The 13,913-nt window shown below is 24.9% G+C and overlaps 1 protein-coding gene across 1 annotated transcript in view; it reads left to right on the top strand.

The window, feature by feature from the left end:
- LOC129609328 (sodium-dependent phosphate transporter 1) overlaps window positions 1-5,449 on the top strand; it is a 97,688-nt gene extending 92,239 nt beyond the window's left edge. Inside the window, exons 3-10 of the mRNA XM_055521295.1 lie at window positions 1,219-1,368; window positions 1,476-1,901; window positions 2,721-2,891; window positions 3,177-3,326; window positions 3,598-3,784; window positions 4,184-4,489; window positions 4,635-4,820; window positions 4,945-5,449. Of these exons, the coding sequence (XP_055377270.1) occupies window positions 1,219-1,368; window positions 1,476-1,901; window positions 2,721-2,891; window positions 3,177-3,326; window positions 3,598-3,784; window positions 4,184-4,489; window positions 4,635-4,820; window positions 4,945-5,224 (1,856 nt within the window). The 3' untranslated portion in view covers window positions 5,225-5,449. The remainder of the gene's footprint in view (window positions 1-1,218; window positions 1,369-1,475; window positions 1,902-2,720; window positions 2,892-3,176; window positions 3,327-3,597; window positions 3,785-4,183; window positions 4,490-4,634; window positions 4,821-4,944) is intronic.
- Window positions 5,450-13,913: the final 8,464 nt, after the last annotated feature.

Here is a 13,913-nt window from a genome sequence, read left to right as displayed (position 1 = left end):
AATAAAAATTTTTAAAAATAATACATAATTTGTAAAATGAAATTATAATATATTGAATAATAAAATTAATTTTTTAAAAATAAGTTGGAAAATAACTTACACTGATTGTCATTTAATTAAAAATAAAAATTAAATATATATAAATGTTAAAATTTATTATTTTACTTCACAATTTATTTGTAATATCGATTTTGGTTGCAAAAATTTTAAAAATAATCACTAATAATTCATTAACACACACTAAGAATTTTATAATCTGAAAGAATACAAACATTTTTTTTTTTGTAATTTTCTGATACTATAAAATTAATTTTGAAATTTTAAAATGAAAACCTTATACATTAAATAATACAAATTATAATAGTTTATTAATTTAATTACCAATTCAATTGGGATGATTGGATTATTATTTATGGTTTATTTTGAAAGTGACCTAAGTCCAATTTAATGAAAAATGAAATATTGTTCCGTTTGGATTTAAACTAACAAAAAGCTCATTTGGTTATAATTAAAAATTTGTTTTTATAGAATATTTATTATCGTGTCCAAGAAGATAAGTTTCAATTCTAATTCATTGATCATTGGAAATAAAAGAGTTTTAAAATTGTAAAATTTCAAAATAATTTATAAAAGTAAACAATAAACTGTTATACTTTAAATAATAAACTATCATCATCTCAAGTGTGGATAAGTTTAAGACAATGTTTTTGTATTTGGTACATTCTAAAATAACAATTATTTACAAATTATTTACATTACATTTTATGTTGAAAAAATCACAGAAATTTAATAAATATTTTAATATTTTTGTTTAATATAAATTTAAAAAACAAAAAATTTTATTGGGAAATCAATGTTCCGCTGTTTCAATATTACGAGTATCTATTCAATTTACTTGCACTTGTACAATCTTCTTACTTCTGTACTTCGGTATTCAATATAATTTGATATATCATTTCCTAAAAACAAAGAAATATTAAAATTAAAAATTTAATTAATAAAAAAAAAAATATCAAAATTAACTAATTAAAAAATTAAAATTGCAAAATTCTGACATTTTAACAAAAAAAATTTTTATATCAGACAATAATTAAATAAAATTATTCTTCTGACATAATATTAAAATCATAATATTTCGATTCTTTATTAAAAATTAATAAAAATAAATTTGATTTTTAATTAATATAAAAAAATTTTACATTATTTTTTTTATTTTAGGGTTTATAATCGCTTTTATATTGGCATTTGGTATTGGAGCTAATGATGTTGCCAATTCATTTGGTACCAGTGTAGGTTCCGGTGTACTATCATTAAGGAGTGCATGCTTATTAGCAACAGTATGTGAAATTGCTGGAGCTGTTTTAATAGGTAATTTACAATTAAAAGTACATACATTCTAAATATTTTAATGTTCTTTATTTTTTTTTATATAAATACATATGTATATATATATATATATATTTTTTATTTTTAAGGTTATAAAGTATCAGATACAATGCGAAAAGGAATATTAGAAGTAACATTATATGAAGGACATGAAAATGAATTAATGTTAGGTTGTTTAGCAGCATTAGCCAGTAGCGCTGTATGGTTATTGGTTGCAACATTTTTAAAATTACCAATATCTGGTACACATAGTATTGTTGGTTCAACAATTGGATTTAGTTTAGCTGCAAGGGGTACACAAGGTTTAAAATGGTCAAAATTAGGTACCGTTGTTGGTTCATGGTTCATATCACCAGTATTGAGTGGTCTTGTCAGTGTTATATTATTTCTTGCAATCAATAAATTTATTTTAAGAGCAAAAGACCCACTTAAAAATGGATTTTTATCACTTCCTGTCTTTTATGGTGTAACAGTTTTCATCAATATAATCAGTATTGTATTGGATGGACCAAAATGTAAGTGAATTTATTAGAAAAGAAAAAGAAAAAAAAAAAAAAAAAACAGAAAATTTCTATTTTTATTATAATTTCTGTTTTTTTTTTTTCTTTTTTTATTAAAATAAAAATTTATTTTTAAATTTTTGTATAACTTTTAAATGAAACAATTATTCACTCTTCACTTTTATTCTTTTTTTACTGCTTTATATTAAAATATATAAGTTTATAAATTTTACATAATGTGTAATTAGAGTAATTGCCCATATTTATATGATACCCAAAATAAAAAATTTTTTTTAATGCAAATATAAACTTAAAATGAAAATTAGAAATTATTTTCAATTTAAAATGCATTGGTTTTTCTTTGAAATATAAAAATAATATAAGATTAACAATAGTTTTTTTTATATAAATTTCATTTTAATCTCAAAAAAAAAAAAAAAAATACATTATTCAATAATATTTTAGAATTTAAAAATTTTCATATATTATGTAACCCCTAATAAATTTTCGAATAAAATATTATTTATGAATTGAATAAATAATAAACTTCTTCGAAGAAATATAATTTTATATAAATTAAATAAAATTGCTAATTAAAAATCACACTTTTGCATAATATACGATATTATTCGTATGTAATTATAAAATGAGAACAAAAATCTCAAATTGAAATTTGATATAAAAGAATAATTTATAATTGAATAATCTATAATTGAATATTATTATAGAGATTTCCAAAGTTTGATTATATTTTTATAAAACAAAATCAAAAAAAAAAAAAAAAAAAACCACAAAAACAAATTATAAGAAATTTTTAAAATTTCTATAATATAGTACTTTATATGGATAACATTCCAACATGGATTGCTGTTGCTCTAAGTGTTGGTATCGGGATTTTTGCGGCAATCATTGTACAATTATGTATAGTACCTATGCAACGTAGAAAAATTGAAGAAAAATTAAAATTGAAAGAGCCAGTGAAATTTACAATCGAAAGCTCCAATGGTAAAAATTCATAATTTTTATTTTCTTTTTTTTTTTTTCTTTCTTATTATTATTATATATACATATAGATGTAGATATATAAGCATATATACATAAAATATACATGTATTATTCTTAGTATTTTTCAAGTTTTATTAAAAATAATATTTAAAAAAAACTAAACTAGATTACTAACTTTTTTTTTTTTAAATAACAAACCGAAAGTATTTGAAAATATCGAATTCTTAAAATTATTTATTATTTTTTTTCTCGTTTTTTCATTTTTTCATACTTTTCTCTTAATAGAATCATCACCATCCGGTAGCCCTAAGAAAGGTAAACGACCATTATCACTAGTAAGTGAAGGAAATCAATTACCTACAATTGCTGAAATTACTGAACTTTCAACATTAGGCAATTTAACACCGAAGTCATTAGGTTTCCCGCAAATTAAAGGTATTTTTTTTTTATATTAATTATCATAATTTAAAATTGTATTTGGTAAACTTATTCATTCGTAAATTAAAAACCAAATTACACTTATTAATATTAAAGCCATAATATTTTCGTTCTAATTAATTTCATCATATAATAAATAATAAATTGAAATGTAACTATATTAATAATAAGTTTTGTACTAAGCTTTTAACATAACAAATTCTTTAAAATTTTCAATTATATTATAAAAATTATTTTCATCTCTTTATTTTTTTTATTTTAAATATAGGAAACAATTATAAAGTTGATCCTGATATTATTCGTAAAGCTGAACATCTTCTTGGTAAAAATAGTTTGGATAATACAGATTTAACGATAACAAGTTTAAATTATATTGATGAACAACAACAAAATGGCAAAAATTTACAAGAATTTTTCGATAATAAAAATCAAAAATCTCCTATCAATACCAATAAGTAAGATTTATATTCACATACCTTACATATATGATATGTGAAGATTTTCGATAGTATAACTACTTAAAAAGCTCTAACTTAGTTATTGAAAAATGACTACAAATTTGCAAAAACTCAGTAGTTTACGAGTACTTTTAGAGATTTTGTAACATAATATTTTCTATATCCTTTTTCTAATTCATAATGAAAAATATTTTCAAATATTAAGGACAATAGCAATTTTGGAAATTGTAGGAAAGATTATCAAATATGGTAGCTTCACTGAAAGTACTTTATGTTAAAATCTAAATTAGAGCAAAATTATCGAAAATCTCTAATTATTTTATGTTTAACAATAAAAGTATAAAATAATTATTAATATTATATCATTTTACATTTCTATTTTCTTATTTTATTTAGCAATGAATCTCTTCCAGTTGAAAAAGATGTTGATAATAATACATTAAAGAAAGATGATCAACTTTTTGTTTATGATAATCATGGTTTAAAATGTATTGAAAGTGGTACAAATATGGATTTAATTGTAAATGTGAATATGTCACAAAATTCAAGTAGAGTTCCATTAATTGAAGGAAAAGATGTTGAAGGCGGTATAAAATCAAATATTAATGGTGAAAATGAATCAAGTGTTTCAATATTGTTTAGCTTTTTGCAAATTTTAACAGCAACATTTGGTAGTTTTGCACATGGTGGAAATGATGTTAGGTAAATTTTGAATTAATTAATCAATTAGATATTTATAGCTAGATATTTATATTTAAAGTCGTATTGTTATAAATCTTTTAATACTCTTGTTATTGTTGAATATCATATGTATACTAACATTATATAAATACCGATATATTTTTAGCAATGCTATCGGGCCATTGATTGCTTTATTTATGATTTATACTGAAGGATCTGTATTACAAAAAGCTGAAACGCCAATTTATATATTAATTTATGGAGGCATAGGAATTTCAATTGGTCTATGGTTATGGGGACGACGTGTTATAGAAACCATTGGAAATGATTTGACCAAAATTACACCGTCCACGTAAGTTATATAATTCCCGAAGAAATTAATTTAAGTTCGTTCATAATTTCAACCACCAAAATTCCATATAAATGCCATAATTTTTGTTTTAATTTTTGTTTTGTTTTTTTGTTTTTTTTTTTAGCGGTTTTACCATTGAAATTGGTGCTGCCATTACAGTACTGCTGGCCAGTAAAATTGGTTTACCTATTTCAACAACACATTGTAAAGTAGGTTCTGTTGTATTTGTTGGTCATTTTAGTTCAAAATTGAATAAGAACATAAATAGTAGTTCAGAAGAAGAAAAATCTAGTGTTGACTGGCATTTGTTCCGAAATATTGCGTATGCCTGGGTTGTAACAATTCCTGTAACAGCCTTATTAAGTGCTGGTATGATGTATTGTTTATGTCAATTGGTGCTGTAAACCATAAAACTAGAAGGATTTTTAGATAATAGTTTTAAATAATAACTAATTTAAATTAACCCTTAGGGTTTTACAATTTTTAGTACTGCAAAGAAAAGAAAAAAATAATTGTAATAAAATAAAAGGAATTTAGTTTTAAAATATGTGAAAAGTGTAATGCATGAATAAAAAACAAATTTGAAAATGTTTGGCAATAAATCATTATTAATTTAAGGTGTTATTAAAGTATACTGTTTGATTTATTTTATATTTTTGCTTCTTTATATTAATATAGTGATTTTGTTTCCCTCTGGCGATTCGTCATCTTCTAATCTCATGTCTATTAAAAAAATGTTCATTTGGGTTTGTAAAATAAATCATAAACAAAGTATTTTTTGCGATTCCAAAGCCATTTCACAAAGTAATCCGTCTCAAAATTAATTTTTTTTTAAACGAGCGACGATTTAAGCTACTTTATTTGAGATTAAGTCGTACATATTCCATGTAATTGAATTGTTCTATAAAAATTACATTTAAATTACAATGACTATAAAACTACATAATAAATTTTGAGTGATTTTTTTCTTAATAGCCAGCAAAACTGAATCGGAAATGGCCACCGCAATCTTTATATATATGTACTCGTGTATTCTGCATTTTGAAATACGAGCTACATCTCGTTTGTAACGCAATTTCCCCTATACTTGTATAATTGCATTCGTGTACGTTTTTGAATGAGTGCCCAGAATCAGGAATTATCAACAGCGGTAAAATAGCCGAAAACTCCTTTGTGTGTTTTTGATATCATTTTTTCCATGTGCCTGTGAGATTATATGAAAAATAGTGAGCAGCTGATTTTGCCGTTCCGCTGTTATTCTGGGTTCTGACAAACATGTAATTTTTATTTTGGCAACTATTTTTTTTTTACTTGTATTCGATGGGTTTTTATGCACCTTTATGATCACATGCATTTAAATTTTAAACAGTTCGTAATTTAGTAATTTCAATGAGTTTGGTAGCTTAAGTCTACGCGCAATTGATTTGCAATCAAACTGTAATTACAAAAAAAAAACGTGCATATCTGGCAGAGCCCTAACAACGAAATTTGTCCACCGTTGTGTTGTTTTTACATTTACTTGTATAATTTAGAAGTCGATTACAATTATATCGACTGGTTTTTAATGATCTGTTCCAAAAAACATTCATGCTATTATGAAAAACGACACCTTCAAACAAATGAATTTACCAGACTAGGATAGAAAATTACTTTGTAGTGTGTTTCTCTCAACTATTTTCTAAATGGATTAAATTGTTATAATGCCATCCTAAATTGATTGAATACTTCTATCCACAAGAAAAAGTAGAGACAAAGGTTTAACTTTATGGCACTTGCACACCTCTTTGGCCATTGCATCAAATACTATGACCAAATCAAACAATTTTTTCAACTGTTTTCTATTGCTAAAATATTTTAAATCGATTTCTAATCGACTTTCACAATTAAACCTTAAAATCTAATAGCATACTCGAATTGACGGATCTCGAATTCTTAATATCATGTAAACTCATGCCTTTTCTAATAAATCTAAGTATGTATGTATGTAAGCAAATATATAAAGTATAATAGAAATACTTGATAAAATCGTTTGTTTTAAATTTTCAAAGTAATTAATAAATTGTATTCGTAAAGAGATAAGGAACTAAACACCAATTTAACATTAAGATAGTCTTGTCAAAATATTGTTTTATGATTTTTTAATCACCACAATGTATGCATACCGCAATTTATGTGATATAATGTACGTATTCTTATGAGTATAAACAGCGTTTACAATTAGATACAATTTTTGCTTTGAATTTAGCTTAGATGCAAAGATACTCAAATCTGCTAAAACGGCGGAATTTGCTACATTTCAAAATTTTGCTGAAATATGGATACATTTATTTCTCAAACACTAAATAAATATTACAAAACTGTTAAAATGCTGCTAATATTAAATCGCGAAATTGCTTTATCCTTAAAAAATGTTACTTGTTGGCTTTTCTAAACAGATTTCCGAATTTACTAGAAAAAAGTAAGAAAGATGCTCTATTAAATGAGTACTGCGTCTTCCTGTATTCAAATCTAGAACATTTAGATAAGAACGTAACAGAAATACTTTGGTGTAAGCTAATTGTAATAGAAAATGCATTAGCTGTACATATTTTTTTAAAAATTTGTCAGTTTCCATTGTGAATTGTGTTTACCGCATAGTTCAACAGCTACGGAACATATACATATATATGTATGTATGTATGTATTTTCTAACCTTATTTTTTACAGTGATAAGTAATAGAAGTTGCATGTGATTTCTTAAAGAATTTACTATAAATAATAAAACTCACATTGCTGAATAAATTAATATTAGTTATGAGTTACTTTGTACAAAATAAGACGACATAGTTAGTTTCAGTATGTATAAACCGATTGAACTACACCCTGCACCTTTCATTGTTGTATAGCAATTACTCGAAACTAGAAACCATTCTATAGAAACTTCACGGATATGTCTTACCTATAATTGGACGTAAGACTGCCAAATTTAATGAATCTAACTTATTTTTCCAAGTATTTAAAGTAAGTTTGAGTTGTGTAAGAGCTACACGAACCTGTTAAGCAGTTTCACCAAAACTTCAAGAATATGTCTGACCTTCCGAAAATGTAAAATTTGCTTTTCGAGTTGTATGGCAGTCACCCGAACTGCTGCAGTCATTCCAATAAAATTTTTATAACATAATAAGTAGAATGTAGTGGGGCATAAGTATACAAAATTTTATAAATATATCTTTATTAGTTCTTCAAATATTTGAATTATTCTATTTAAGTTGCATGGCACCAGAACTCGTTCGGCCCATAACAACAGGGTCCGTCCTTGGCACAAAAGAAGCAACTTGTAAAAGTTTGATCGTAATTGCTTTATTCGTTTTTGAGTTATCATGCGATCGGACGGACATGTCTATAGCAACGCAGAATTTTACGCCGAGCAAGGATATACATACATATATACATATCCATACCGCAGACGACTCCTTTAAGTAGTTACAAACTCTATACCAAAGTTAATATACTCTTCTCTGCTACTCTTCCCTTAAAATCAATATTGGCACAGAATTATGAACCAAAACTAATAATGAACCGAATAAAATTTTGCAATAAAACAAAATTTAAAGAAATTTTATGTTTGCAGAAATATTCTAAGTTGCCTGTAGTTTCACGACACAGTCTGATGACTATTTACAATATGTTAAACTGAAATTATTTAACCGATCTAAGACTTTACGTCAAAATCTAACAATTTGCTAGAAAAATTACGAAAAACACTTTCTGTCATATTTTACTTTTCAAAAATCTGATGTGAAGAGAAAAATTTCTATTACTAATCAACCAAATAAAATCTGATGTCAAACAGACCTATGTATTTATATAACGTATGTATAATAATTCTCATTTTAATATTTGTCATTATTTTTTTTAAGCTGTTACATGTTATGCACATTTACATATGTACATACATAAAAGACGTCAAATTCAATTATGTTATGATTCAACGCTCTTTCATTATATATAACATATTAATATGTATTGTATTGTAATGACGTTTTATCTTCATTTTTGTTTAGCACAAAAAAAAGGGAATTTCCCTTATTAAATTTCGCTCAATATATTGGATATTAATTTACAGTATCTATAAATGCACACATACACAAGTATTTTATATTAAATAGAATTTGCAGTTACAGTAGAGCCCGTTCAAAAGAGACATAACAACTTTGCCACTCATTGTGTTTCTTATAACCGGAAGTTTTTTTAAAAGGAGGTAAAAAGATTATATAAAAATACAAATTAGCTACATACATAGCCATTTGTTTTTAAATAAATATTTATTTTTTATCGCATAAAGTACTTAAAATTATTTCCGATATATTTCGAAAATACTTATTAATTTAAATAATAGAATTCAAGAGCCGGACCGTGTATCTTGCTTTTTTATTCGCCAAGTTAGAAGAATTAACTATCATTATATTTCTACATATAACGTAAATTTAGAAGAATTATTCCGTATTGCGTACCTATCTCCTTTTTTTTCTATTATAGAATAGATTTTGTACACAAAATATATTCACTTTTTTTAAGGTGAGACGTTCAGTTGATAATTTGAGAAAAATGTAAAAATCAAATTGAAAAAAATTAGTAATGTTATTGGAAAAATTGAATATCCATTAGAAAACAGAATTCTGGTTTGAAAGTGAATAAAAAATGAGAAAGAAGCGATATACACGATTAGGCTGTAAATTTTTATTTTATTTTAATTCGCTTCTTATCCATACTTATACGAAGGTTAATTTTTATGCTACATACGTCAATATTTTCGTCATTTACTGCTGCTGAGTTCAAGAGTTACTCTTTTATAATATGAATATAAAATGATAAATGTACGAGTAAAAGTTTACTTAAAGCTTGAGTTTTTTTTATGAGAGTTTCATATAAGCGTATTTAACTGTAATTAATATATCTTTTAATATGTTGAATGTATTCGGGTTGCCCGTACGTTTGTATTAAAAATTTTTAAGGAAAAAAAAAGTATAAATAGAGCGTCTGTTTAGAAATTGAGGATAGTTTGGATCGACAAAGTCTTCAAATTAGTGGAAAAAAAATGAATTTAAAAATATTTTCTTTGTGCTTTTTGCTATTAAGCATTAATTTAGCAGCTGCCGGACCATTGGCAGCTGGAATTTGTTATGCTGGTTGTGGAGCAGTGGTTACTGCATGTTTCGCCGCTGCAGGTTTCACATTTGGGACCGTACCAGGTAAAATTTCAATATTCCCAAATATAGTTAACGAAATTGATACATGCATAAATATAATTAATATTAATTATACTTACATGCATACATATGTACATATGTATATAATGTGTAATGCGAATTTAGTGCAGAATGCAATATTGTACATAATATACATACATCCACATGTATGTATGTATCAATTGTATGAGTGCGTGATGTGTGCATTTAATTATTATTTACTTATTAAAATTTAAATGCAGTTAATATAAAATAACCAATAAAATATTGTAACATGTAATCAAATATATTTGTGTATATACATATGTATGTACATATAAATAATATACATTCATACTACATGTATCAATGTCTATCGAATGATTATATTACAGTTGCGTTTTTTTTTGCGTAACGGATATTAAATCATGTTGAAATTTTGTTCAAAACTAAAATACATTGGTTCAATAACAAAGAAAAATCACCAAATTAACTTATTTTACTAATTTACATATTAGCTACCTACCTAAATAATTGTCTACATGTATGTACGTACTTACATTGTACATATGTATATATGTTTCACCTAACCTACAAATTCAAAAATTTGGGTTTTTTTTTTTTATCCTAATTTAAGTCAGTTATTAATTGCATTTAGTTAAATTTAAAAATACTGCAGGGATAAGCAATTCCACAAACTAGTCCATTAGTTCAATATTCCACAAACTTGTACATATGTATGTATGTATGTATTGCCAGTTTGTAACATTTTATTTTAGGTTAGGTAAATATTTATGTCATTATTATTAAAATTAAAATTATATATTGTTCATTTTTAGGTGCCCAGATAGCTGCGGTTCCTGCATTAGCTGCGTGTAACTCCGCATTTGCAGTGTGTGAAGCGGCTTGTGTTGCTGCTCTAGTAGCACCAACTATCTAGTGGAAGTAACTTCCACTAAATATGGACGAGTACAAAGATGCCGATGTACTTATGATGTGAATTTTTTTCAATACTATTATTTTGTGTTTTTTAATATTTAAATTATGCTATAATCACGCTACTTGCAAATGTACATATATGTATGTATTATACCTATATTTTGATTATATAACTTAATATTTTTCAAAAATAAAAGTACATAATATGTACGTACCTATATACATACATACATACATAAATGCTAATAATATGGACATACATACATAGGTTGTGGGTATCTATGGATGTAAGCTTGCAAATATGTACATATCTAATCATTTTTATAAATAAAATGCAACAATTAAAATGTTACTTTTTTCAATTTAAAAAAAATGCGTTATCTAAAAGTATTTTGGTAGGTACCTGCATTACATACATTAAAATATTTTTGTAATTTACATATAAACTTATAAAAGTAACATTAATGAATTTTATGTGAAAGTGTTCCAAATTTTCAATATTTTTTTACGGCTGCATGAGAAGCTAACTGAATGAATTTGAGTAATCCGTTTAATGTTTTTCCATTTCGAGAATATTTAAATTGTGCTACATTGAAAATAAATTCATGAAGTAATTTGAAGGTACATACATATAAATTTTTAACAATATTTTGAAGGTATAAATATACCTTGTATGTGTTGATTTCAAATATACATATTTATGTTCATGAAATTTAAAACTGTAAATTTATCGTATGATGTTAAATTTTATAACATATATGTATGTGTACATACATACATACATATATAATAAACTCTGGTTTGTAAATTGTAGACAAACTGAATTATCGAAAATCCCGCCTTTCAGCATTGTAATGAGAGTTTTTTAATCAATTATCTAATTAAACATTAAATAAATACATTTAAAACCAATTAACAAACTGTTTTTACACAATGGAAGTCTGATTTTAAAATAGCGCATATATGCATACAATAACAACTTCTTGTTGTGTGAAAAAAATATAAAATTAACCAGAAATTTTGAAACATTTTTCGTAGTTCTACATACATACATATGTATAACTATTTATTATCACAATTTCTAACTTCAAATTTTAATGTGTAGCTTTATGAAATATTACATAATATATGTAAATTGTTATTTTAAGTATTTTCAGAAATTTATTTATAATTCATACAATGTAACTTTAGTATAGTTTTTATTTGCATATGTACGTATGTAGGTATGCCTACTTACAAGATAATTTTATATTAAAATAGTAAGTATATTAAGCTCATTAATAGGGGATTTTCGTTTATGCACGCTGCGTTGAAAGTTCTACATTAGAACTAAAATTTCGTAAGTTAAACAGTATGGAAAAATTTCAGCTAAGATTTTTTTGTTTATACAGTCTACAAATTCTGAAAGTTCTAAATAATCTGTCGTTCGAAAATAACATAAATGCCATTATTGATAAAATTGTATCCCAATATTTTCGCCTTCCAATTAACTGCAAAATAGAGATTTTAACAACATTTGAAGATATAAAGAAAACTTACTTTGATAACCCTTCAATATCTGAAGCTGCCATTTTGAAATTAAAAATTTTTTATAATTTAAATTAAAAAAAAAAAATTCATGAGGCAGCGACAAAATTTCTAACATTTCTTTATTGCAGAATGAATTTCCGAACCCACTTAATTGCAGCCAGTAGTTTCCGAACGATCTATATTTTTGGTGTGTGTAACGTGAATCTTCGAACGTACTACAAGCTAGAACTATTCTAGTACTGAATAAACGAAAACCTTCATGTTAAACAAATTTAATAGATAGTACATAGATATCTATAAAAACTTAGTATCAATTGCAAGAATGTTGTTTTGTAATAACCTTACATCCATGTGTACATATGTACATATGTGAACAGACACCTGTATGTCCTATAATCAATTCGTACATTAATTGAAACAGACATTTAAATTAGCACAAATAATTAAAAACTTCTTAAAAGATAATTACATAGCCACCGAAATTACGAATAGGTACGTTGACTCGAAATTATAAATATTAATTTAATATTATTCATTAATTTCCATATAATGTAGATTTTATATACATAAATACAAGTGGGTACACGATAGGTGCATGATTTTTAACTGTATATTAGAATCTTAATTTTTAAACTTTGAAAACCTGGGTGGGCAAATATTTACCAATATATGTATATCGTATTTGCAAATGTTCCGTGACAATCCCAAATGTTCCAAAATCAATTTTTCCTAATTTTTTTGGTATACTTCTTAATATTTTGAAAAGTCTCCTTGAATGTTCAAATATTACATGTGATTTTAATTCTTATTTGAAAATTTTCTTCTAACTTTATAGGTAGGTAGCATATTAATTTTGAAATGTATTTACTGTTGTTTGTTGTCTTATCTTGTACTCTCTTTACAGAGTTATTTACTTGCACAATGTTACCAATAGTATACTTTTCAATTTGGATTCAATTTACATAAGATAGTCTATATCTATAACAATTTGCTGGTCAAAACGACTATTAAGTATTAATGTAGCTATGTATGTATGTAAAAATTGTAATAGTATTTAGAGATTAATATTCCAACTATGTTAACAAAAATTAGATGCTAATCTTCGAATGTAAAAATTTATTGAAAATTTATCTCGGATTTCTGAATAATGCCTGGTTAATTGTTATTTTCATAATTTACGACCCATTGTAGGCACTTTCTTAGCAAACAATTTTTGTACTCAATTTTTCACCGTTAGTTTATTTCCGAGCACTCTAAATTTAAAAAAAATACTATAAATATTTTAATGTTTATTTAAAATTATTTTAAAAGTTTTAAATTCAGTAGACTGTATGAATGCAAAAATATTCATATTTTTGTTTTTTTTTTTTTGTTTTAGTTTTTCAAAAATAACGATGAGTAACATCGAGTTTAATTG

Source organism: Condylostylus longicornis, unplaced genomic scaffold, assembly GCF_029603195.1.
Source record: "Condylostylus longicornis isolate FDR11 unplaced genomic scaffold, ASM2960319v2 ptg000038l, whole genome shotgun sequence".
Lineage (NCBI taxonomy): Eukaryota > Metazoa > Arthropoda > Insecta > Diptera > Dolichopodidae > Condylostylus > Condylostylus longicornis.
This window is presented reverse-complemented; position numbering and strand designations above follow the sequence as displayed.